We start from the raw sequence: 24287 nt of genomic DNA, 5'->3' as shown, positions 1-24287 counted from the left end.
AGTGTCGTCTCTGACAACGAGAAGCAGGGTCGCGATCCTCGTGTATAGATAGAGAGAACCAGATGGTGGACCCCGCCTGGTCCGTTGAACGGGCGTAACCATATAACTTTGAAGCCGAACTGTCATTATTTCGTCCTCTCAGGCTCTCACCTTCCCATTCGCCCCCGTCTGGGATACTCTCTCGTGCTTACATAACACTGCCCGTATACTGTGCTCTGCACCCCCACAATAACCAGAACCTCGACTTTGGCCAGCTTCATAACGCGCGCGCGCTCGTTCAGCCAACCGTCGACAGGCCTCACCACCCGACCGCAGCACTCGCAATGGAATCGGCGGCGGACAGCGAGGACACTTCGCACTCCCGCTCCGTGAAAAGGAAAACATCGGACCTCGCCAGCCCATCCGGACCGGCTGGCGCCAAGAGGATGAGACTGGGAGAAAATGGCTTCGGTTCCCATCCTGACAGGACCTTTCGTCTCCCAGCGGAGATTTGGCATCGCATCTTTGCCCTGCTCCCACCAAAGACCCTGGGCTGTTTGTTGGCCGTCAACAAACGCTTCCACAAGTACCTCGACCCTTCTTCCCCGGTCGAGGACGACATCTCGCAGCCTTGCCATGTCCCCCCCTCCATCCTACCGCCGCTGAAGCCCGATGCCATCTGGCAGGCTTCTCGGCGTTTCTTCTGGCCGCATATGCCGGGGCCGCTCAAGGGAAGGTCAGAGATCGAAATGTGGCGTCTCTGCTGCACTCGATCTTGCCAGTTCTGTGGCACCCGCGTGCGCCCAGAGAGTGGAAGAACACAGGACCAGTGGCATCGCGGGCCAGGCGCCAAGGGCGTCTCACCCATCTTCCCTTTTTTTCTCGTCATCTGCGGTCGATGTCTCTCCGAAAACACTATCAAGGTATGGACCCCCGTTTTTCGTGGTACGTCCCTGGTGTTGATGATAGCTGCAGGAAGTACATCTCTTTCTCTCGCCCTCGATACCCTCTTTTCTCCTGGCAGGTCTTCCCATGGTGTTCGTGACTTCTGAACTGCATGTCATCCCCCCCCAGCTCTTGTCCACCGGCACAGACCTCATGCACTCCCAGGTCGCAAAAATATTTTCCTCGGAGCAGGCCAAGGCTATCCACGCCGAGTTTGAGGGCGTCAAGGCGCTTGGCCATGCTGCTGCAGAGGAATGGGTCAAGGGCCTTGAAGCTCGTGGGAAGCGTTCACTTGCCGATGCTTCGCGCTGGGAGAGATGGTATCTTGCTGGCGGCGTCCACGATATGCGCGCTTCCCTCCAAAGTCTGCAATCGTCCACTCAGAAAACTGAGGCGCCTTCTCCTACTAGAATCCTCGATGCTCAGGCCTCCGTCAACGAGCCGCAAAAGTCTGGCGGAGACGTGATGCAGCATCGAGAGCCGCCCACGAGCATCCATGGTACGTGTCGCACAGCCCTTTGATCTGGCTTGGCTAACAGGCAGCAGACCTCATACGGACCCAACCCGAGGTGGGAAACGTAGCCACAGGACCAGGCTCACGCCCTGTTGATCACGCAAAGCTCGCCGAAGAGGAGGCGGCTGAGCTTAAGGCCCTGAGAAAAGCCGAGATCGAACGACGAGCGGCACTGCTCGACCCGCCGTTCACCCTGAGCGACTTAAGCCGTGTGCCTGCCTTTCTAGCGATGATTCGGATCCCAGTACCACTGGACGAGAGAGCCTGGGGAACCCTGAAGCAGCGTCTTCTCGACCACCGAGAAGCCGCTGAGCAGCGACGACCAGAAATCCCAGCACCAATTTCCTCTCACCCGGAGAGCATGAACGCAACCGAGGTAAAAGCGGCGGGTTCTTCATCAGCTCGTCAAGTTGTTGACAAGCAATGGGATGAGACTCAAGGGCCGTTGCGGGCTAGGATATCTGGATTCGCGGACGACTACATACGGCACAGCTGGAACGATGGCGCAAATTTATCCAAGAAGGAGGCTTCGCGCTTTGCCGTGGAGGTATTATTTTACGTACGAAAGAGGTTTTATGCTGAAGTGGCCAAAGATGCTGCCGCAGTGCAGGCCGCCGGCCGCAGAGCGGTCCCAGACCCCCCTACAGGTCCCTGGACTCAGAAACTGACGCTTGAGCATATGAAATGGATTTTCGATGCGAAAATCAAGAAGCACACAGATCGGCACGGCACGGAGCTGTTCTTCTGTACCGGCTGTTCAGGCAATCGCAAGGCATTCGGGCTTCAAGCGGTCGTTCAACATTATGCGGCGAAGCATACCGCAGCCCTTAGTATGGGCAATAGAGTTGTTCACTGGAGGACTGAATGGCCCGAGACGCCCATTTTCGAGTCGGACCCGAGACGGAAGACAACGAAGCAAGCTGGCGAGGGCTCCAAAAGCGACCCTCTTCAACCCCCGCTCCCCCACGGTCGCGATAGCCACCCGGCTTTGCCGCCCTCCGGTGCTTCTAACCAAGCTCTCGGCCATGCAGCCCGGGCTCCCAATGCATCGCAGGCTCCTCCCGTGCCCGCTCATGCAAACCTGCGTCAGCCTTTGCAACATCCTCAGGTTCCAACCCATCCATCCTACCCGCAGCGGTTGCAGCTTGTTGGTCCTCAGCCGCCCGAACAGGCCCCAGGAGCGTCGTCGACTGGTAAAGGCAACGCTTCCCGCACAAACAACCCTGCAGCTACGGCAGACTGTCTTAACCGCGGGCAGTACGTGGCTCGACTCAATTACATGGCTAGAATTTGCAAAGAGATTTGGCGCAAGATTGCGCACATGCACGATTTGCCTGATTCAACCAAGGCCCACGTTCTTCTTCACCACATTGTGGCGAGGTTTGAGGAGAAGTTTTCTGAACGACCTTCACTGAACACTTTCATTGATGGCATGTCAAATCACAGGGATATGAGACCGGCGCGCAGTATCAAGAGCCTGCATTGCAAAACATGCGACTTCAGCCATGATGCCGAAGCCGAACCGAAGCCTCTGACGTTTCCCCAACTCCTGAAGCATTTTAAGATGAAGCACAGCGAGGGTACGGGAGACCAGCTAGGAAGTGGTCCTGTTGATTGGCACTTCAACATGATACGCTCCCCAGACCGGCGGGCTATTCCCGAGCTCCAAAAAAGCCTCGGTAAGCACGAGGCGGCTCTCCAAATAGTCACCGACGCGTTGCCGTGGGCCGGGCAAGTCAAGACCCCTAAAGCACCAGCTGTGGATCAGCGACAAGGCCCCATGAGCGGGGCGATGCAGCAGAAGAGGCCTGTTCAGAACGCGGGCAACACTTCGCATGATCTGTCGAGAGCCACAAGCTTCCAGCACCAGCTCGACAGAAAGACCAATCCGGTCAGTGCTAAGAATGCAGAGGACGGGGGCACCACGGCCACGAACAAAAACGCCAATCCCTCGCATGATGTAGTTACTCACGATCATGGGGCAAGGCCAGATTTGCGGCCTGCGAGAGTGGTTTACGGGACAGCGGAGAGCCCTCACGGACATCTGCCAGAACGGGATGCTTCCCAGGGAGGTAAGATTTACCAAGCTATGCCAAGTGTCCCCGGATTTCGATGTGTGGACGGGTATCAGCATCCATTGGCTGCCTCGGTGCCGTATGCACGATTACACGAAGACGGGTTCGAAATCCTCGGTAGCCTCGAATCCCATCTGGAGTCTGAACGTGGAGTTGTCACTCCTAGGGACGCTCTGCGACAGGATGCGCGTTACGGCGGGCGGCCGCGGGCCGCTTCAGACCGGATTGATCACGCTAGCAACCTTGAGTATCTAGCTGGTCGCTACGACGAGCCGTATCACTACGCTCTGCCAGTGTACGATGGAGGTGTACAGGGCTACTACCAAGGGCCCGGGCCGTGGGCGCCTCAGGCATCGTCGGCCATCCGCCAAGGCACCGGATACCGCCCATACGGCGTCTATCCGCAAGGGTTCACAGCCCAGTCTGTCCAGGTGGCTGAACCGTACGAGGTGGTGGAGGTTCGTAATCGGCAGGGCGATTACCCGGCCAAGCGGCTCGTCCAGCAGGACGATGGCGGCAGGTATTACCCCCGCGAACCTCGTGCTCCAGAGCTGTATCCGCGACACGGGTCGGTGGTATATGGCGACGAGATGGGCCCGCCGGCCGCGTATGCTTCTAGGCCGCCGTTGAGGATGGACTACGAGGAGTATGATCCTCGGTATCCCGAGACGGGTCGTGGCACCGCCGCCGCTGCTTCGCGCGAAGCACGGCGTTGAGGGGGCAAGAGCTTGGCTTGATCCATGCTCTTATGCGAGGAGAATTGAGGACTTGCGGGAAGACGGCATTCTACGAATGAAGTAGTGTCTGGCATCGGGAATCACCCGGGCCCTGGAAAACACTAGTATATAATGTTTGTGGCTATGGAGGGACGAGACGCCACAGCGAGTCGAGTGATGATGCTTTTAATACAGATCCTAGCCCACCTATTTCAAGTCTCCTGTAAATGTCTGAGTGGCATGCCATGTTTTCCCGACCCTGACCCTTGTCCGCCTGCATAAAACCCAGCCAGCAACCCTTCTTCTTCCCCCTTTCACCCCTTCCCCTCCCCGACGACCGAGGCGCACACGCAACAAACAAGGCAGCTGACGGGTGCGAACGGGAGGGCATGCAGCCCACGCCAGCCGCCGTCCTCCATTTCCTCCTTGTGTATCATACAAAAATTTCCCTTCTCTGTAGGACAAGACGCGCGCTTCGCGACTGCTCTAGTCATCCCCCTGCCACTGGCCCATCAAAGTCGTCTGCGCAGTCTAAAAAACCGACACGAGCAGAGGACGACGGCAACAGCAAAAAAACATCAAGTCATCTCAGCATGGAAACAGGGCACCGGCTCGCCTCACAGCACCTCGCCGATAATCTTAGCCGCCTCGCGGTACGTGGCGAGAAGATTCTCGCACTTCTCGCGCTCCTTCTTGACGGCGTCGTCCTCGTACAGCAGCTCCTCAAACAGGCTCTCCCGGTACAGCTCGCTGACGAGGCGGTTCTGCACAACGTCCTTGCAGTGGTTGACGAGGAGGTGCATGACGGCCTTGGGGACCTGGTCGGCAATCGACTCGCGCACAATGTTGAAGTAGGACGAGATGAGGGCCCTGATGAGCTCCGTCTCCATGGCCTCGCGGTCCGTCAGGGCCGGCTCGTTCGACTCTCCCTGCAGACAAGGCCGTTAGTAAACACACACACATTGAATACTGGGGCCGGGAAGAGATCTTACAAATTGTGACGCCAATCCGTAACTCTTGCCGGTGGGCTCATATTCATCGTCCCGCGGCGGGGCTGAACGGAGCGCGACCCTGTCCTCTCTTCGAACGCCCAGAGAGGAGGCGGGCTCACCTGCGGGGCTCAAATGCCGGCCTGCGCCTACGGGACTTGACGAGGTAAAGTTGGGCGGGGTGACGCCCTCCTTGCCGAAGAAATAGTTCAAGAACGTGTCTCGGGCACCCAAGCCTTGGCCGTTGAGCCGCGACGGGGATTGCGGTCGTCCACCGTTGACGGCAGCTGCCAGGCTACCGTGGACATGCTCTTGGATTGCCGGGGACAGGCTGCGCGGAGGCTTCGAGCCAGCCTTGCGCACACTGAGTTCTCCCTTTTCAGCCTCCTCGCCCTCCTCGGCCGGCTCCACGCCGTTGGCGCCAAGCTCCTTGAGGCGTCGCTTCTCTCGCCGTTCGCGCTCTTCTTGGATGAACCGCTTTCGTTCGCGCTCCTGCTTTGCGTTGACGACGTTGCTCATGGCAGCGGCGGCACCTAGGAAGTTGGGGTGGTTCGTGTTGATGTACGCGCGCTGGATGGAAATGAGCGACTCGACATAGGACGATGCAGGCCCGAGCCTCTCACGTAACAGGTCTGAAACGGTTTCGATGAGCTTGGCCTGTAATCTGGGGAACCTGGAAAGTTCGGTTGAGCCACAGGTGTGGCAGATCTTGATCAACTCCTCGTACACCAACTCGACGCAGCGTTGGCTAGGGATTTCGAGCAGCTTGATTTGCGGCTTGACGAGAAGGTCAAAGGCCATTTCGGGCACAAAGAGACTAGGCCGCGGCCCGGTGGAGTTGCGGATCGCGGTGCGGATGTCCAGCGCAGATAAGTTGGATGTGGGATCGATGGTCTCGAGGGAGCTGCCGAAGACAGAGTTGAAGATGTAGTAGATGCGCGCACCACCGCAAAGCTCCTTGGTCGATATCTCGGTCGAAGTGCCGTCGATGGAGGCGATGAAAGAGTTTGCGAAGCGCGTCATGAGCTGCAGTATGAGAGATCCACGGTGCTCCTTGCCGCTGAAGTGCATGTCGCCATAGCTGGCGAGCTCTTGCTGGGTCTGGCCCATGAGCGTATTCAGACGAGCTTTGATGTCCGGCAGCCGGTCTCGAATGTGCGACATGAGGGTGGTGTTGAGCGTCTTTGCCAAGAAATGGGTGCCGCATCTGGTTGAGATGTTGCGATAGGCTGGATGGTGCTTGAAGAAGTCATTCTCAGCTTTGAGGGCCTCGTCCATGGGCTTGTTGCCTTGGATATCCTGCTGGGACCGGTTCACCACGCCAATGAAGCCGAGTTTCAGAGGGTACACGCGGCCTGAGAGGATGTCAAGCGCATTGGTGCCGTGATCCATTAGGTCGACCTTGGTGAGGACGCCGATGGTCCTCCTACCGAGTGGATCCACATGGCGGGCAAGCTTCAAGGCTTCGGAATTGACAATGTCGACATTGGCAGGCGATACGGCGAGGATAAGACTGTTGGGCTTGGCAATGTATTCGGAGATGAGGTTTCGCGTTTGCTTCTCGATGTCGGTCGGCTGATCGCCAATGGGCACCTACAGGCAAAGATTAGGCAATGAAGGCAAAGACGGGGAAGAAGCGCGAGACGACCTTTGTCAAGCCCGGGAGATCGACCAAGGTGAGGTTCAAGACATTGGGCGAGTAGATCTTGAGGTTGATGGGCTGTCTGTTGATTCCCTTGTTGCTGCCGGCGACCCTCGACGTCTCGTTCTCGATCTCGCGCTTGATGTCTGAAAAATCGCTGAATCTACGGTTGGGGATGTGGTGAAATTCTGCCCACTCGGAGCGGCGGGCGGATGAGGCAGAGCTGAAGGGATCTCTGGAGGGGTCTGGAGCATCGTCGTCGTCGGGGACATTGATGAGCTGGAGGATCAGGGGCCGCCGGGTGACGATGCCGCTTCCTCGGGGCAGAAAGTCGCGGCCGACGATGTTTTCGAGGACTGACGATTTGCCCGCCGACTGAGAGCCGACAACGACCTGCAATGGGCGTGAGCTCGGCTTGTCGGCCCAAAGCTGGATGGGAGGAAAGGGAAAAGAGGCGGGGAAGGGGGGGTTTCACATACGATCTGGGGAAGATCTAGAGAGTCATTGCCGATGGTATTGAAGACCAGGTCCTGTAGCTTGTTGACGGTGCTGAGCAAATCCTCGCCGAGGGCAGCCATGGCGACGAAGGGGAGAAGCTGGTGGCGGCGAGGGGAGCAGAGGACGGGCGCGCGATGAGCAGGGAGGTTAGGAGTCCGAGCTGAGGTCGTCGGGCGGCCGCTGGCCAGGGCATGCAAAGGCAGATACGCTCTCGAGGATGTTGTGCTGCGCGTCGTGATCAAATAAGACGCTTGGTTGAGGCCGCGGGTTGCTGGGCGTCGGAGTTTCCGTGTGGATACTCGCGAGAGATTCTTGGATCCCTCTTTTGCGCTAACTGGCGCCGCTGAGGAAGGTAGCCTCGGGGTACCACTACCCTGCGATAGAGGTGTATACAGTGCAGCATTCACTGTACGCAGCCCTGCACTCGTCAACTCGGCCGGCATGGCTGCCTCTTCGCGTCTCGGCTGGATCCACTGATGAATAGCGTGTTCTGCGCGCGCCGGTGCGAAGCCGACTCGTACAAATCCTGCTGCGAGTGTTTATGCGCGCCCAGCAGAGCCGGGATCACGGTAGGCTGGCCAAGTCACCAGCGCGTGAGCGACAGAACGCGGCCTGCTGTGTGGACATGTAGATGCTCGTATCGAGTACCGTCGCGGAGCCGCTTGCTGCCGAGGCTGCGCGGATGCCAAGATGCAAAGTACGCACAGTGTAAATTCTAGTCTGTGGCTTCAATGCACCGCCATGTTCCGTATAAGGTCAGCAAAGCCACGACAACCATCTGGCGAGAAGCACGAGTCTTTTGGAGAGGCACCCTCCCCAGTGCCAACTTGTTGCAAACCACCGCTGAAGCCATTGTCCGCCAGGCCCAGATACCATATGTCGAAGCCATGAGCACCTTTGGCAGCCCAGGAAAGCTGCCGTCGACCAAGCCCACCCCGTGAGTGCAGCACTCACAAATGGCCGCTGAGGAGAGCGCCACGTCTAACAGTCCTCTGCCCGTCAGGCCGCAACGTGGGAGCTTTCCGCTGGACCACGATGGTGGGTGAAGGACAGACCCTGGTCGTCGAGCGGGCCACGAAGAGCTAATCAAACGTCTTCAGGCGAGTGCAAGCATGTCATACCCAAATACATCGCGTGCATGAATAATGCCCGCGGCATCAACGACGACGAGTGCCGCAACCTGATGAAGGCCTATCTCGCCTGCAGGATGGACCGGTAAGATGCTGGCTGATTGGCTGACTTGAAGCGGAGCAAACCAACTAACCCTTCCATCCACCCCCAAAAGGAATCTGATGGCCAAGGATGACTTCAAGAATCTGGGCTTTGCCGAGACGCCCAAACCCTATTCGCAGGTCTCAAAATCAGAGAAGGGCGTCAAGGGCGAGCTACGGTGGTGAGGGGGGGAAGGGGGCGGGGGTGGGAGCGAGAGGTGGTGTTAGAGACTTAGGACTAGCAGCTGCCGGGATCTAGTTCTACACTCATAGAAGTGGCCGTATGTACCAGAGACTCGACAAGCTTAGCTGATCAACCCCTTCTGTCATGGGCCATCCCTTTGCATGTGGAGGGGCAGCCCTCGGTCACAGCCTCCATAATAGGCAGCAAACCATCCCACGTCTACTTTCTTCTCAACGTGCGGACCTAGGCGTAGCAGCTGGCCAAGCTCATTAACGATCTAATTCGTTGGAATCCCTGTGAGTGACCTGAGGGCTGCTCCTCCACATTCAAAGGGATGATGTGATGGTGCGCGCGTTGATTGCTTACCTAACTTTCTAGTACAGCTGAACAAGTAATGATGCGGCGGCGGTGGCGAGCTGCAGCAGTGTGGCGCGTTGCCCAGTCAACACCCACTCCAAAACTGCACGCCGTATCCGTACACGCACTTCAGCCCAGCGCCCAACATCTCCACCACATTCAACTGTTCCCCGACATAATAACCCACTCAAAACGGACGCTGTGCCTTATCTGCTGCTGCCTATACGTAGCTACCCACGTACATATCGTCTCCGCAGAACCGTTCAGTCCCTTCCACCTTGCTCTCGATTCTCGACTTTGCGGCTCAACGCACCGCTAGTGCCATGAGAAAGTCAACCGATGGCAAGGGGCAGCGGATGACGCCGCCATCCCCTTCGTACATGTCAAATGATCAGTTCGGTAGAACGCCTTTGCAGACCTGTTTGTCTAATGCCCCCGTCGCTGACATTCCTCGTCTTTCCAGCCGGCTATCTCGCAGATCTACGCACGAACCGCACAGCACGTCCTGGTGGTGCCAGGCCGCTGCCGACCTCCTCCGCTCGTGCCTTCACAGACCGCAATAGCTTCGATGCTGCCTCTCAAACGGTCAATATTCACGGACATCGACGTGCTCCGTCGCAGGCACCGAGCGCTGGTGCAACCAGCATCTCTACCCGGAACTCGACCACCACGAGCCGCGGACGCGACTACTATCCAACGGGGCCGACTATTCCGCTGAAGCCCTCCGAAGTCGTGCCAACAGCGACGTACATGGAACGCGGCCAAAGATGGATGGAAAAGGAGGAGGCCGTCTCTCTCCGCGAAGCCATGCAAGACATGGACATCCAGAAAGCTACAAGGGACGAGACGTCGGAAGACGACGACGGCCGCCTGTACAATGCCGCTCTTGACGAAGCCGCCGAGCTTGTCTGGCAACACCAAAACGGAGGCCGTGTCCCGCGACCGGACGGGCCATATCGCTATAGACCTCACCTTAGAAGGAACAGCTATGCTCATGCCCGTACGGCCAGCATTGGGACACATGGGGACGAGATCGCCCCGAGCGGTCTCGGCAGGGATGTTGGCTCGCGGTCTGTCTCTGTGAGCTCCACAGACAGCAACGATTCATCGCAGGTCCCTCGAAAGCCTGGAGAAACGAGCCAATCGGCCAGCAAAAATTCCAAGTCGTACGGAACAGTCAGTTCTGGCCGTCGCCGCACCAGCCTTAAGAGGAACATTAGCGGCGAGGTCGAGCGCCCCTTCTCTGGCGATCAGATCTGGGAGGAACCAGAGGTGTCGTCCTCGACAAGCAAAACTGCCTCCGCCGGCCGCGCATCGCCGGATAAACTGCCCGGCAAGCCTCGAGGCCCAGTAAATCGGGCCCGTTTCGAGGCCTCTCGAGGCGCCTCGAATATCTCCAAGGCTCTCAACCAGGTCGAGATACACCGCAATCCTCCGACGCAGTCCCGCAACGCACAATACACGACAAACACCCCCTCACCAAGAGCAATGCCGGAACCGTCGGTGGAGCGCAGGAGTGGAGTCGAGGTCCGCGGCCAGGACATCAGGGCGGCCACCAGCAGGAAGCTCAAGGATCGCAGCTCCAGGCTCCCTGAGCCCACCGCTGTCAGCGACAGTCCGGGCCGACCTATTGTAAGCTTTGATGCGAACTGGGAAGCCCCGGACGAGGTCGCTGATGTCAAGCCAGACTGGCCAGCTCAAGACTCGGCGCTGTTCAAAGACGGCAACAAGCAACCTATGGCTATTCCTCGTATCTCTGTGGCAGAGGACCAGACGCCGCAGCCACGGACGGCGTCACGCCCGGGTATACCATCAATCGCTGTAGCCGGGCCGGACAGTGGGTCCCAGATGTCGGTGCCTACTATCGATGTGCCCGCCATTGTTTCCGACGACGCGACAGATCAGGGCAATGTTCCTGCCATCGTCCTCCCAGACGCCCAGCCGGCCGCGCGCCCACTGCCGAGCCCTGACGGCGTTGGCACCCAGGTCCGAAGAGCTCAACGACCTCGAGGTCACTGGTCGCCCGCTCCGGGGGCTGTCGGCCGCGCGACGGCCACCTGCCATGAATGCGGACTTCCGATTGAAGGGAGGCTTGTGGCACTCGCCGGGTTTCCTGAGCGGTTCCACCCACACTGCTTCAGCTGCCTGGTGTGCGGAACCAGCCTCGAGGCCATGGAGATTAGCCCCGAGCCGGACCATGTTCGCGCGGAGCGGCTCGAGAGGATCCGTCGTCGCGCCGCGGGGGAGCAGTTGGTGGAGCTGCCGGGGACGACGGAAGCCGAGGACGGCGACGAGCGGCTCCGCTTCTACTGCCACCTGGACTGGCACGAGCTCTTCGCGCCGCGCTGCAAGCACTGCAGGACGCCGATCCTGGGCGAGCACATTGTGGCGCTCGGCCAGCACTGGCACTACGGCCACTTTTTCTGCGCAGAGTGCGGAGACCCGTTTGAGCACGGCATGACGCACATTGAAAAGGACGGGTACGCGTGGTGTATCAACTGCCAGACCAAGCGCACCGAGCGGCGGGCGCCCAAATGCAAGAATTGCAAGACGGCCGTCATCGGGCAGTACATCCAGGCCCTGGGAGGAGAGTGGCACGAGCACTGCTTCCGCTGCGCCGAGTGCCAGGGCGGCTTCGACGACGGGCAGATCTTCCCCAAAGAGATGCAGGGGGGGATGGTGGTTCTCTGCACGGCGTGCCGAACGCGAGAGCTCAAGTCGTGAGCTGAGGACTAGGTGTTAGAGCCTTTGTGAGTGTACGAATTATGATCGGGAGGGATAGATAGGCGCAAGGTCCATGTGAATACGAAAGCAATGAATGATCGACGACTACGGACGGGGGTGTGAAGACAATAGCGTGACGCGAGGCGCAGATGAAACCTTGAACACCGTGAGAATCGTCTTGGGCGGACTATGCGCAGAATGTCGCCTCCTTGTTGACCTTGATTCCGAAATACACAATCAAATCCAGCCGCCATTGGCCACGCGAGAAGAGCGCCGTCGTATCATCGTCCCCGCCTAACGCCTGTGTGCCCGGACTGCTCCCTCCTACAACGTGGTCAAGCGGCCTCCACCGACTTGCTCTTGATGGACCTCTAGCGTGTCCCCGTCTTGCATTTCAAGCTGTCAAAAAGTTGGGAGCATTAGCATCGATGGCGGTCAAGGCATGCAGACGAGGGGGCCCGCCAGTGATGGCGGACGGGAGGAGAGCATACAGTGTCGGGCGTGTCTGTAGGTTGGACACGCGCGCCCTCGAAGAGGAAGCGAACCGAGTTGATGTTTTTGCCCTGCCGTTCGCAGAAAGCGTTCATGAGCTTTTCGAGCTTGGTGCTCCGCTTGATCTTGAAGAAAACCTCGTTGTTGTTGTCGGTAACTTTTATGTTGAGGTGCTCGCTAGGAGCCGCCTCCTGCTGGTCGGGGGAGGTGTTGGCATCATTTTCGGCGGACATGATGGCGGTTCTTTTCGATAGCCTTCTCGCGTTGCCTCGGTCGGTGGCGCTTCTATCTCGATGGCCGCCGTGGCGGGGAGCAGGGGTGCGTGGAGATTGAAGATGATGGCGCAATCTGTACGCGGTGCGATGCGGTGTGCGCGGGAGGAGGCGAGGGTTGGGAGGAAAGCAGCGGCTGGCGCGTGGTGAAAGTGAATGATGATGATGAAGCACGAGATGTCTGTCGTTGGGCGAGGCAGAGGTGGGAGGCAAAACCAAAGGTGGGGCGCTCTGCTTACGGTTGGCCCGCAGCTGCTGGAAGCCCCATGCCTTTACTGATGGGATGTTTGTCCAGAGCACGTGCTTCCGGAAAAGCTAGTTGCGTGTTCGGAAGCTTCTGATGGTTGGAGCAGCTGCCAAAACACTGTATCTTCAAGTATCTTTGCACATATGGACCGGAGGAGGTACGTACACAGAAGTGCTCGGCCAATCCACGGCAATCGCGAGCGGGCACAAACACAGTTGCTGCCTGGCGTTGAAAACTCATAATGACATCTCGAGGGAGGCTTCAAGATGGCCAGATCTGGGTGCTGCACTTGCCGGGCGCCTCTACAGCAAACGCCGGCGCTTAACTCGGTAATGGACACCTCTCCTACCCGCCGGCCTGTACATGTTCATGTCTCTGCCTGAGAAGCTACCTCGGAGCAAGTACTGCTGTTCTACTTCGTACCCGTGCGGGTGTATTCTGGCCCATCATCGACTGTGCTCCCCCTCTCCATCCCTCCCGTCACGCCTCTTTCCGATTCGCCTGCGCGACTTGCCGGCCTGTTTGCCAACCTGATCGAACTGTAACTTGCTGGACGCAAACGAGGTCCGATCTCAAGCATGGTTTGACGCTTCCATCCCCCGGCGAGGCCTTCGTATTGACCCGTCGTCCCGATAGCCAACGAATTCTCTGCAGAGTGATGTAGAGGCCAAGCCGCCTTGCCACCCGCGCGCCGTGAGTGCCCGTCTTACCTGCACCGGCCTGCTTTGGAATATTCCACCTGACGTGTGCGGAACCTCAGTGCGCAATCCAGGGTACGCTTGCTCCTTGGACTCTCGTCATCAAGACTGTCGGCATACATACTCACCCAAGGACCAACCAGACTGCCTGGCCCGCAACAACTACAGCGAGGCCAAGTGTCAGGACGCCGTCAAGGCCCTCTACGAGTGCTGCCAGGCCTTCTACCAGCGCTACGGCGACGACGCAAAGAGCCCCAGCTGTCCCCAGCCTAGCCTCCTGCGCCTCAAGCTTAAGCAGCAGCAGACCGAGGCCAGATAGCGAGAGGCGCCACATGTCATCATGGAATTTAACGCTCGTCGTATGTTGCGTCCGCCGGCATTGCGTAAACTCAGGCAACTTGTGTGAAGAGCGTCGGTGTGCTTCTAGGCGATCATTGAGCGCGCGAGAGATCCTCTTGGGACCTGAACAAGCAGTGAAGGGTCTTGTTCCGAGACTCTAATATGAATGCCGTTGACATTGATGAAGGAGAAAGGAGGAAGGAGACGGCGAAGAGCAAGAAAATTGCAGTAAATCCATCATTTGCTGTGTGTCGCTTTGTTGCATATCTTAGCCCATGTCCCTTGTAGATACCTATCGCAGTTTTCCCACCGCCGTGGAAATATCCGTGCAGGTGGGTAGGTACCTTTGTACCCTGGTCTCTGCCAAAGCTCGATCGCGCAGCAAAACAAAGTCTTGCACACACCCCAGACTTGCAACCAAGCGAGGACGGCGATTAATCGAAGCTCTTACTCGAAAATACAACACTTGCCTCCATCGTATTCGCTGTGAAACCGGCCCAAACTGGCCGGTGGTGGGGCTTGCGGAGGGCCTGCAGCCCGCGCCCAAGTCAAGGCTAGCAAACCCGCCTCGCTACGAGGCACCTGGGCATTCGACGCACGCCCTACTTCCTGTCTCCGACATTGACCCTTGGCCACGGAGATGGAACCAAAGGAGGATGAGAAGCAGATCAAGGGCATCCAGCCCGGGCCCCACGTCGAAGAGTTCGCAAATGCTCTCGACAATTGTCTTGCACCCGGGCTGAGCTTGTCCGAGAAGAGAGAGCGGGTTCTAGATCTTCCACGAAAGTATCACGAGAACGCGATCCGGCGGCTGATACAGAAACGGCCGAAACGCATGCGCGATGGAAACGAAGACGTCGACATGGACGTGGACGACAGCGACGCCGCCAAGCCAGACCCGATGGTGCTCAACGAGATGAGGCAACTGGAAAGGGAGATTCAAACATGGGATCTTGTCCGTCGGCTCCTCCCGCTGAGATCTGCCGAAGCCCAGCCGACGTCGTCTCTCTTCACGGCGAAAAAGAAGGCGCTGCACGACTTGGTCGACACGGATCCTATACTCAAAGAGCGCCGCGCTGTCCTCCAGTGGCTGCAGACAAACGCCGCGTCCGGCCCCGACATTGACGAGTTGGCGCGCGAACTGCAACAAAATGCCGACAGGGGAGACATCATTGCCCACGGGTGGCTTCATACCCGCTCCAAAATCAAACTCAGAAAGAGCATGACGGCTTGGCCACATCTGTTGGATCGACAGTCCCCAAGCGTTACCACGTCCCACCTCAACTCGGATGGAGCGCCGCTTGTCACACAGTTGGACCCTGACGCAGGTACGCGTCAAGGCCGCAAACTCGAGCCACAAGACGAATACTTTGAGCGGGCGATATGGCTGGGCTGCTTTGAGCATCTTCGTCGGGGCAGCAGCCTGCAGACCATACGCGAATGGTGCCAAGAACGCACCGAGATGTGGAGGGCGATTTCCATGTCGGGAATGCTGCTCCCTGCTGATGGCAAGGAAATCATGGCAGACGCCCCTCCGGCGTCTCTTGTGCTGTGGCGCCGCATGTGCCTCAGCTTGGCCCGGGGCGGCGGCTCCGACGACTACGAGCGGGCCGTGTACGGCTTGCTGTCGGGAGACATTGCGAGCGTCGAAAAGGTGGCCAAGAGTTGGGACGACTTCCTGTTTGCCAACTACAACGCCTCTTGCGAACCCAGATCGATTCACATTTGCTGAGCCAATCTCCGCCCGACACGGTGTCCGTCTTGGCCCAGTCCTTTCCGTCCTTTGATGCTATTCAGTTTCACGGCGAACTGGAAGGTGTTGAGAAGCGGCTGGTGACGACGCTGGAATCCCAGAAGAGCACCAGGGACGAGGCGCTGGAGCCAAACAAGGCACTTCAAGCTTCCTCATCGCGAGAGATATCGACCGTCATCTATACGAGCAAGCGCTCGTGCTGACTGAAGACGCAAACAAGGACGAGCCGTCTTTGCTGCTTCCCTCGATACATCCTACCGCGTGGAATTTCCTCAACGACAAGGGAGATCTTGTCCGCCACAAGTTTTTCGGCCTCGAACAGCACGAAGGTCTTCGCATAGCATGCCATATATATGTGCTCATAGCTCTGCTGCGCCAGTTCGACGCCCTGGAGGGCAAGGTGCAGGATCAACTCACAACATCTCACTGGCGCTCTGGCCAGGAGAGCATTATCGCCGGATACACGGATTACTTGGCACGTGCCAATCTGAAAGAGCTGATCCCTCTGTACTGCTCAATACTGCGGTCCCCGCGCCAGTACGAGGTTCTGAGCTGGAATATGATCCATGAACAAAACGCCGATAGGCGCATGACGCAGCTCAAGCTCATCAAGAGGGTCGGCATAGACGTTCTAAAGTTTGTGGAAACATTGGCGAAGCTAGTGTTTGACAAGCTCGATCACACCAACGACACGTTCACTGCGAAGGAGTCGTTTAGTATCATAGGGGAGGGCCCACCTACAGTTCGGCATGGGCGTGGTATCAAAGCCGACTTCTTCGGCGACGATGATGCCGTTATTTCAGCAAAGGACGAGCACGTCATCCGGTCGTTGGAGTGGCTCCTGCAGGTCCAGGTTGCTTGGCCCGAAGTCTTGCGTATTGGCGTTCAAGTATACAAGTTTTTCTTCAGTAAGTCACTCGAGGCGTTGTTGCTGGGAGATCGCGCATCAGGCCTGGGCTGACGCACCGACAGGAAACACGCATCTGCTCGCGGCTCGGAGACTCATGGAGCGAGTGCAGTTTGACGCGATCTTGCAAAACGTCAGCGAGCAGGAGGTCGACCTCGGGGTGTTCGACGACGTCGACTTTTGGGCTCAGCAGCTCGACCAAAGCGGCATCGCTAGCGCAGTGCCGGAGCAAGTCATGACCGATGCGCGAAACTACCGTGAGCTGGAGCATCTGGCACGGGCGCTCGACAGCCTGGAAACTATGGGCTCCCTGATGAGGCTTTCCAAAGAGTATGTATTTCTCCTGCGGGGCAAAGAGAACGAGACTGACGAGTACAGGGCGCCACCAGGAGACCGCACGTTCTGGAGCGGGGTCGGCGATGCAGTCAAAGTCATGAAGGATCGGATGCAGCCGCTGCTGGGCAGCTGGCTGCTGACGAGCATTGAGGGTACGTTGGCTGTCACCACACGCGGATGCGCCGTCGAAAAAGCTGCTGACACCGAGTCAGGGGGTGACAAGGAGCTCCGCGAGCTACGGCAGGTCTATTTGCCTGAAGCGATCCTGGCATTTGTGAGCGGCCTGCACTACGCGGGCAACGGGCTCTCCCGGGACAACCTGCTGGAGTGCATGGAGCTGGCGGGCACTGTCGCCGAGCGCGAGTCGAACTTGGCGACGGCGTTTGTCGAGGCGAAGCGGATGAGGGAGCTGGTCGAGGCATTTACGGCGTGCAGCAAGGCGCTGGCCACGGCAAAGGGGAACAAGGGGGCGACCGGTTCGAGCAGCAAGAAGCTGCGGGAGACGGGGTGGTCGCGCGACCTTTGGACCGTCAAGCAATGAGACGGAGAGGAGGGGATACTGTACGAAGATCATTGGTGAGGGGGTGGAAGGCGGTTGATGGCGATGGGCGCGTTGCTGGTGTGCTTGGTGCTTCCTCGAAGTCAGAGAGGCCAAGTGAAGAAGAGATATACCCCTCCAAGGCAAGCAGCAAAGTCACGGAGTATCGGATGGAAGGGTGTGTTTGCAACGAGAGATTCAGGCCATGAGAGGGTAGCGCGGAGGGTGTAACGAGTTGTTAGGTCTCGTTGACGATGGAAACGCCGCCAAGACGCTCTAACTTATCCGTATGCCGTGCTTGGATGATCTCAAGAAGCCCTCCTCTCCGCGCTGAGTCGAGAGCTGCCGCCTTACCTAAGCTTGGGTTAGGTGAGATCACACCGCGTGGGAGTATCCACCGCCACACTCGCCTTGACCTCCCTCACCTCGACTTCACCAACCCACCATCACCCTCTCCTCCTCCAACCATCGCGTCTTCCCTTATCCCTCGACAATTTATCGCGCGCGCTCTTCCTCCCCGAAAACACCCCGTCTCTCCACCGCGGCAGCGCAACAGAATGGCAACGGCCCTCCCCACCGACGGCCCCGCAGCCACACCCCCTGCGCCGCCCCCGAAGCCCGGCAGCCACGACGCCAGCCGCATGGGCACGCCGTCCGGCCTCGTGCCGCCGCCGCCGCCGCCGACTGCCGCCGCCGACTACGATCAAGGAGGCGGTCTCGGCGACGTGCAGTCTGCTGCCGCGAATGCGCTCCCGCAAGCCGAGATTGGGCCCGATCCGGGGGATAACTGGCTGCCCGCCCTGTTGCAGGATAAATCGTGAGCTTGCATAGCCCCTCCCCCCTCCCCCCTCCCCCCTTTTCTTCTAGGAAGGAACGGCGCGAGCGTACAGGGACACAGCCATGCGCGTAGAAGCAGCGGCGGCGGCGGCAACGCTGATGTCATCCCGTCCAAACCACAGCACCCAAGACCTCGCCGCCCTCCTCAGCTCCCCCGCCCTCCTCATCGCCCTCACCCATGCTCCGCAGACGGCCCACCCGACCCTCGCAGCCTCGCACACCGCCCTGTCGCAGGTCCTCGCCCACAACGCCCAGCTGGCCGCCCAGCTGACGGCCCAGGCCTCGAGCCTGTCGCGCCAGCGCGAGGCCACGCAGGCCCGGCTGCTCGCCACCCATGCTCTCGAGCGTCAGTGGCGCCAGCGGCAGTCCGACATGGATCACGCCCTTGCGCCCTTTTCCCCCGCCTCGCTCTACCAGCGCCTCGCCCAGGGTGTCCAGGAGCAGAGCGCCGTCTGCCACGCCATGGAGGAGAGCTTCCTCGACAGCGAGGGCGAGCCCGCCTTGGAGCGCGAGGTGGCCGATTGGGTCCGCAGATATCGAGAAGCTAAGGTTCAGCTATACCTACGCCAGGAGCGCAAGGAGAGATGGGACGAAGGCCGAGTTGGTGGCTGGAGATAGCCATTGCACGCAGTAGGAGCACGGCGAACTGCGAGGACCCCGGCGAAAAAAACGCAGGGGCTCGAAGCGAGACGAGAGAATGCGCTGACGCTGCTGCGGCTCTACAGACAGACGAGCCAACGCCCTTTGAGTACGTGAGAGAGCGCACAGTCGTACGAGCACATGCAAAACACCATGATGGGGAGATACGAGGAGTTCATAGCCACGGCACCAACCATGGGCTGAACGAGCATGTCACCGATGTACGGGTCGCGCGACGAGTTCATGACGCATGACCTGATTCTAGTTGTGAGTCAATATACCCAAAGACACGACACGGCAAGAGACAGTCCCCCTCCTGTCCTCATTCATCGCACACCAAGCTTGGCTAGGCTCGCCTTGTGAAGTATCAGACTGGGACGGTGCAAGAGTAATCTGATAAGAGACAGTCACTCTACTCAAGCCGCTGGACAGACGACCTTTATTTCCTGTGCCTAGGGGAACAAGGTGCATCTGAGAATAACCGTAGGCGCCATTCGCCTGCGCCTTCCGCTCCATGTCGTTCATTTGGCCCAGCCCTGTCCCGTGGGCGCTATAAGGCGCTAAAGGGGCTCTTCTTCATGTCCGGGCTGCGAGGGCTCAAGGGCAAGGCGAAGAGGTCATCCTCTCCATCCTGTGTACTCGTCTTGGCCGGTACTGAGCCATGGTGTTGGTCGCGGCGCGACATGTCCAAGAAAGACGAGATGGCTACGTCACCTCCTTGATATGAGGACCCGGCAGATGGGAGATTGGTCATTGTGAAAGCATCCGCTGGCGAGCCGTCAGCGCACAAAAAAGTGACGGGTATGAGAGAGGAATGCGCATTCACCTGTCGAGCCGGCGACTACCAATTCAGCTGGAGACGTGGCCAGGCGGAGGCCCTTGAACCTATCGCCGAGTCGGCGGTGGGCTGGAGATGAAAACTGTGGGGACCCTGGGAGGGGTCGCGCACGCAGGAAGTTGTCGAGGATCCATTGCTTCTCGGCCAATACCATCTCGAGACCGACACTCTCGGCGTTGGCCCTCAGCTCGGCATCTATCTCATGCTGTAGCTCAGACAGGCGCCTCGTGGCCCAGAGGGTATGGAGGACGCCGCGGGCGCCGGCGTCTGCGTCGAAGCCGGGAGGGAATATGGCGGGCAGCGGCTTGACGGTGAGGCTCGTTCGACCAGAGCGGGCAATGGTGACGGCCGGCGGGATGGGAGCTTCAGGGGGGAGGAGAAAGTAGACTCGGCGGCGGGGCCCGGCTTCGTCCTCGTCGGCGTCGCGGGCGGGGATGATAGTAGTGGCAGACTTTCCGGACCACGAAACCTGCCAAGCAGCAGGCCCCAAGGCTGAGGCTGGGACGGGAGTTGAAGTTTGAGCTGAAGCTGGGGCTGGGGCGGCATCGAGGTCGGGAGCGGCAGCGACGGCGGGATGCCACTCGACCATGAGGACCTTTGTGCCCTGGTCGCTGAACTCGAACCTGGCCAGGTGGGCGGTGGTGGCGATGGTTGCAGGCGTTGCAATGGCTTCTGTGACACTCGTCGGCGGGTCAGGAGCAGTGGGTGCCGCGTCGACGGCAGGCCGAGATGGGTCCGAGAACGGATCCATGGGCTCTAGGCGTAGCATTCGGGGATTGCTACCTGTTAGGGCCGAGGCGAGGCGAGGCAGGGCGACGACGGGTACATGGCCGGCCAGCTGATAAGAAGGTAGGCAAGGTGGGTGGGTGTGCCTTGGTTACTGCACAGGACGGTGATATTGTACAGTTCTGGACTGGACGGTGTGCGTATGTAGGAGGATGGCCGGTCCAGCTTCGGGCGGTCGAGTCAGGCGAGAGTTTAGACTGCTCTCTTGTGTGCGTGTGAGTGCGCAAGTGTGCGGGCGTCGTGGGTGGTGGGTGATGACGCTTCTACATGGTGGTGACGGTGGTGGTGGTGGTGGTGATGATGATGATTGATAATGGGCAGTGCAGTCGGGGGAGGCGGAGGTGGAGGATGATGCGGCTGCCTCGATGTGATTGGAGAGAAAAGGCGAGAGAAGGAGCTGTAAAAGCATGCCTGGGAAGGAATGTACGGACGGGTCGTTGGTGATTGATTGGCGATTATGAGATACCTGCAAGAACAGCGCCTAAAGAGGCAAGCTACGCCTCCCTTTCCTTTGCCGCACAAGGGTAGAGCCTGCCGGGGAGGCGCGGGGAGCCTTGGGTTCACAAGGCATGTACGGATACAGTGCTGTACCTTCCAGCCTCTCTCTTTGTTACGCTCCATTCTCTGGGACATGCGTGTCTGATAAGCTCAGGCACCTTCGTCGAGTCACAAGGAGTACGGATATGCAGATTCTCGAGGCAAGGCACTATCAGGACAGACCTCGCGCACGTGCTCTTCCCTTTGAGCCAAGCCATGTCCCTTTCTTGTTGACGTGGGCATTTCCTGCTTCTATTTGCAGCTACGGATACACGGATACTTGGCTTATCAACAAACCCATCCCACCTATCATCCAGGTACGTACGGATACAATACTGATATAAGTTATCCCGCCGCTCGGCCCCGCCGGAGCGATAACAATGCGTCCGAAGAAGCACCACGTGTGGAGCCCGGCACAGCAGAACAGAAAAAGAACCGCCGAGGATGCCTGTGGGCCAGCAGCCCAGACAGATGGCCGGCCGCCGCTCCACGTGCCCAAAAATCGCGGCCGGAGCTTCGGCCACCCACGGGCGGATGCCAGCCCGCCGCTCGTCAACAGTGTTGTAGCATCGCAGGCCCATGTACTTACTGTATCACGCTTTACCTACGCACAGTAGCGTCGTGGGCGCTTCCCGAAGACGCGGATGACCTGAACAGGTCCTTGTTTGTTCTCCTTTATCCTACCCCCGCCCAAAATCGCACAACAGCCAGCAGGGTGCAACGGAGCGATTCTCGCATGGGCCGGGCGTCCCGTCAAGAGAGCGTGCCGGCCCGGCGGCGGTCTCCATGCCGAGCGGGCCGCGTCCCATCATGGCGTAGCATCAGATGCATCCCATCTGCCGCACAGACAAAGACGGTAGGCAACACCTACCATGTCATTCGTCTGAGAAGCCACGCACTTTTGTGTTGCAAGCATTAACTTGTCTTTATCGCACACCACCCATCTACACATGCTACCTACACATGTGCCTGGCAAGCCTCAAAAGACGAGGCCCGGCGAATGGGAGTCTGATTGTCCGGCAGACCAAGAGTGTCGGAAAACAGCAGCGGAACTTCCTCGGTGGGCTAGGCTGTTTGTTATCTCTCCCACAAGCCACAATGCAAAGCCGAGTCAGGCAGGGCACCGGCGCCCAATGGACGGCCACGACACTGCCACTCGGCCGAAAGCTAAGCTTGGCCTGATACGCTCAGATGCAAGGTACGCACAGCATGACCTCAAACCTGCCTCTTCTGGGACTCCGTTTCACCCTCGCGCCGTGCAGCAGACTTGCTCTCGGTGCAAGAGGGGGCGCATCACGGACCGTTGAACTCGGTCCGCAAATTGGCAATTCAACGGCTTGCAGAATAAAAGGTGAAGGCGGTTCGCCGATGGACTGGCTGGAATAACACCGTATCGGCCTGCCCTGGAGCAAACTTGGAGCAAAGATAAGGCCCAGTCGTTGAAACGACGATGGTTGTCGACGTCGGACTCCGACAAAGTGTAGAAAAAGGGTACAAGTTAGGTACGTACCTACCCATGTCACCCGCCTGGGCATGTGAGACCCTGAGAGGCAAGCCAAGGCTCACGCCCACAGCACAGTACAGGGCTCTCCCACTGTATGTCGTCAAGTGCCCGGCATGTTCCAGCAGACGCTTCGTCTATGTATAGTGCACACACAGGGACATGAAGCTAGTCTTGAGTCGGGCAAGTGCGTTCTGGGACGCAAGCGCGCCGTATCATACAGTTCTGAATGGCCGAGGCACTTTTGCGGCGGCAGAGACTGGGCGCATGGGCGGCATGGGTTGGGTTGACGGACGGTACCGACAAATGCAGAGCATCTTACGGAGAGGTAGGTACCTTACCTAGGTAGGTAGTGTCCCGAGTGCTTTGGGTGCATGGTGGCCATGGTACAGCACGCAATACATGCAACAGCTACATGCAAGAGCGAGGCCCGTCGACATCCATTGCCCTTCCTTTCTACTCGGGACAACTGGATGGCAGCCACGACGCGGCGTGGAGAAAGGAGGTGAACCTTGATCGTGTACCGTGCATCGCACCGTGCGCAGGCCTCTGCACTGTACCTACCTAGGTAGGTAGGCATCCATGCGGGCGGCTGCTGCTGGCTCGCGCGGGGGCCCGGATCGGCATCGACGAGACACGACGCCGTCGGCGGCACATGGAAACGGCCGAGAGAAGGGCCGGAGGGGTGTTCGCTTTGCCTTTTTCGCCCTTTGTGCACCCCCTCCTCGCTGCGAGCGCATGCTTGCTTGCTTGCTTGCTTGCTTGTCGACTGCGAGCGAGCCTGTCTATTCCCGTGTATACACGGCTCTCTCTCGCTCGCTCTTGCTCTTTCGCTGCAGGACAACTCTGTCGAACTGATACTGGCTCGAGCCACGGGGAGAAAAGTGGTCGGGAGAAAAGGGTCCGTCCCATGAACGCGCGATGAAGACGGAAACCAGGCGGGAGCCTAGGTGTTGGGGCAAGCGAGGTAACGTAGTAGGTGACTTGGGCTGGACATGCCCAAGCCGTCCTCCCTTGCCAACCTGATGTCCTGGGACTATCATGACGACGTCTGACTTTTGCCAAACAGACGACCGGTAGCCAAGGGACGGGCGGGAATTGACTTGGGGTGCGCGGATGCGACCGTTGCAGCGGGCAATGGCCCGCGTTTCACCTGGCCCTAGGCGTGACCATGGGCCCAAGTAGCGATCGACGAGAGTCAACGACCAAGTCGTCACGTTGGTTGTCGAGTGATTTTGATTTTTGAAATTTCGCTTCGGAGGAAAAAGAGTTGGCGACCGCGGACAGCCAAGATTGCGTCTCACGTGGAGGCGGCTCGCCATAATAGCTTAAATCTCCTTGTCCATTGGCGATGCCAAAAAAGGTCGATCAACGAGTCCACTGCGAGCACAAACTCTCCGCTTTCTGCCGTGTCTGCAAGACAAGCGTCTCGTGGGAGAGCGAGAGGCAAAGAGGATCAAGCCTCGGCCGGGTTGAGTGGTGCCCATCAGTAGGTATTTAGCACAGAAAGTGCGCCTGGAGACGAGACGTGCTTTTGCTCCAACTCCCTGACGCGTGTACTGCAGTCTTTTATCCTCCCAACTCGCTCAGTGTCCGCTCGGCCGGGAAAACCGAAGCGGGACTGGCTGGACAAGAGACGTACTGTATGCCCCTTCTGATTGCTCCGTACTACTAATCGCCGGTAGCAGCAGGAGGTGGGTGGTGTGGTGACTCGTACCTTGGACTTGCGAGAA

At 58.8% G+C, this 24287-nt stretch overlaps 9 protein-coding genes across 9 annotated transcripts; 6 read left to right on the top strand and 3 right to left on the bottom strand.

Moving 5' to 3' along the window:
* Positions 1-323: 323 nt before the first annotated feature.
* HRG_11439 (uncharacterized protein) lies at positions 324-4229 on the top strand (the record flags this gene model as incomplete). The annotated part of the gene is made up of 7 exons (XM_044869909.1): positions 324-902; positions 955-1423; positions 1471-1814; positions 1860-3329; positions 3403-3510; positions 3570-3955; positions 4034-4229. The coding sequence occupies 7 exons, from the start codon at positions 324-326 to the stop codon at positions 4227-4229; spliced, it is 3552 nt and encodes a 1183-aa protein (XP_044714806.1).
* Positions 4230-4846: 617 nt separating this feature from the next.
* Positions 4847-7438, bottom strand: HRG_11438 (dynamin domain-containing protein; the record flags this gene model as incomplete). The annotated part of the gene is made up of 4 exons (XM_044869908.1): positions 4847-5158; positions 5222-6811; positions 6867-7253; positions 7340-7438. The coding sequence occupies 4 exons, from the start codon at positions 7436-7438 to the stop codon at positions 4847-4849; spliced, it is 2388 nt and encodes a 795-aa protein (XP_044714805.1).
* Positions 7439-8089: 651 nt separating this feature from the next.
* On the top strand, positions 8090-8755 carry HRG_11437 (mitochondrial copper ion transporter; the record flags this gene model as incomplete). Its single annotated transcript, XM_044869907.1, has 4 exons — positions 8090-8295; positions 8362-8396; positions 8459-8573; positions 8644-8755. 4 exons carry the CDS (start codon positions 8090-8092, stop codon positions 8753-8755), a joined length of 468 nt encoding a protein of 155 aa, XP_044714804.1.
* A 678-nt stretch (positions 8756-9433) lies between these two features.
* Positions 9434-11834, top strand: HRG_11436 (LIM domain-containing protein; the record flags this gene model as incomplete). The annotated part of the gene is made up of 4 exons (XM_044869906.1): positions 9434-9509; positions 9574-9982; positions 10076-10964; positions 11016-11834. The coding sequence occupies 4 exons, from the start codon at positions 9434-9436 to the stop codon at positions 11832-11834; spliced, it is 2193 nt and encodes a 730-aa protein (XP_044714803.1).
* A 324-nt stretch (positions 11835-12158) lies between these two features.
* HRG_11435 (ubiquitin-2 like rad60 SUMO-like domain-containing protein) lies at positions 12159-12559 on the bottom strand (the record flags this gene model as incomplete). Its single annotated transcript, XM_044869905.1, has 2 exons — positions 12159-12233; positions 12326-12559. 2 exons carry the CDS (start codon positions 12557-12559, stop codon positions 12159-12161), a joined length of 309 nt encoding a protein of 102 aa, XP_044714802.1.
* An 864-nt stretch (positions 12560-13423) lies between these two features.
* Positions 13424-13862, top strand: HRG_11434 (mature-T-Cell proliferation I type domain-containing protein; the record flags this gene model as incomplete). The annotated part of the gene is made up of 4 exons (XM_044869904.1): positions 13424-13426; positions 13482-13538; positions 13606-13618; positions 13687-13862. 4 exons carry the CDS (start codon positions 13424-13426, stop codon positions 13860-13862), a joined length of 249 nt encoding a protein of 82 aa, XP_044714801.1.
* A 660-nt stretch (positions 13863-14522) lies between these two features.
* On the top strand, positions 14523-17419 carry HRG_11433 (nuclear pore protein; the record flags this gene model as incomplete). The annotated part of the gene is made up of 6 exons (XM_044869903.1): positions 14523-15536; positions 15596-15808; positions 15856-16543; positions 16608-16872; positions 16921-17030; positions 17091-17419. 6 exons carry the CDS (start codon positions 14523-14525, stop codon positions 17417-17419), a joined length of 2619 nt encoding a protein of 872 aa, XP_044714800.1.
* Positions 17420-17973: 554 nt separating this feature from the next.
* Positions 17974-18871, top strand: HRG_11432 (modifier of rudimentary (Mod(r)) protein; the record flags this gene model as incomplete). The annotated part of the gene is made up of 2 exons (XM_044869902.1): positions 17974-18233; positions 18376-18871. 2 exons carry the CDS (start codon positions 17974-17976, stop codon positions 18869-18871), a joined length of 756 nt encoding a protein of 251 aa, XP_044714799.1.
* Positions 18872-19442: 571 nt separating this feature from the next.
* HRG_11431 (uncharacterized protein) lies at positions 19443-20481 on the bottom strand (the record flags this gene model as incomplete). The annotated part of the gene is made up of 2 exons (XM_044869901.1): positions 19443-19660; positions 19719-20481. 2 exons carry the CDS (start codon positions 20479-20481, stop codon positions 19443-19445), a joined length of 981 nt encoding a protein of 326 aa, XP_044714798.1.
* Positions 20482-24287: the final 3806 nt, after the last annotated feature.

This window comes from Hirsutella rhossiliensis (genome assembly GCF_020360975.1).
Source record: "Hirsutella rhossiliensis strain HR02 chromosome Unknown scaffold00021, whole genome shotgun sequence".
In the NCBI taxonomy this organism is placed as follows: domain Eukaryota; kingdom Fungi; phylum Ascomycota; class Sordariomycetes; order Hypocreales; family Ophiocordycipitaceae; genus Hirsutella; species Hirsutella rhossiliensis.
The sequence above is the reverse complement of the archived record's forward strand: the minus strand, read 5'-3'. Positions and strand labels throughout refer to the sequence as shown.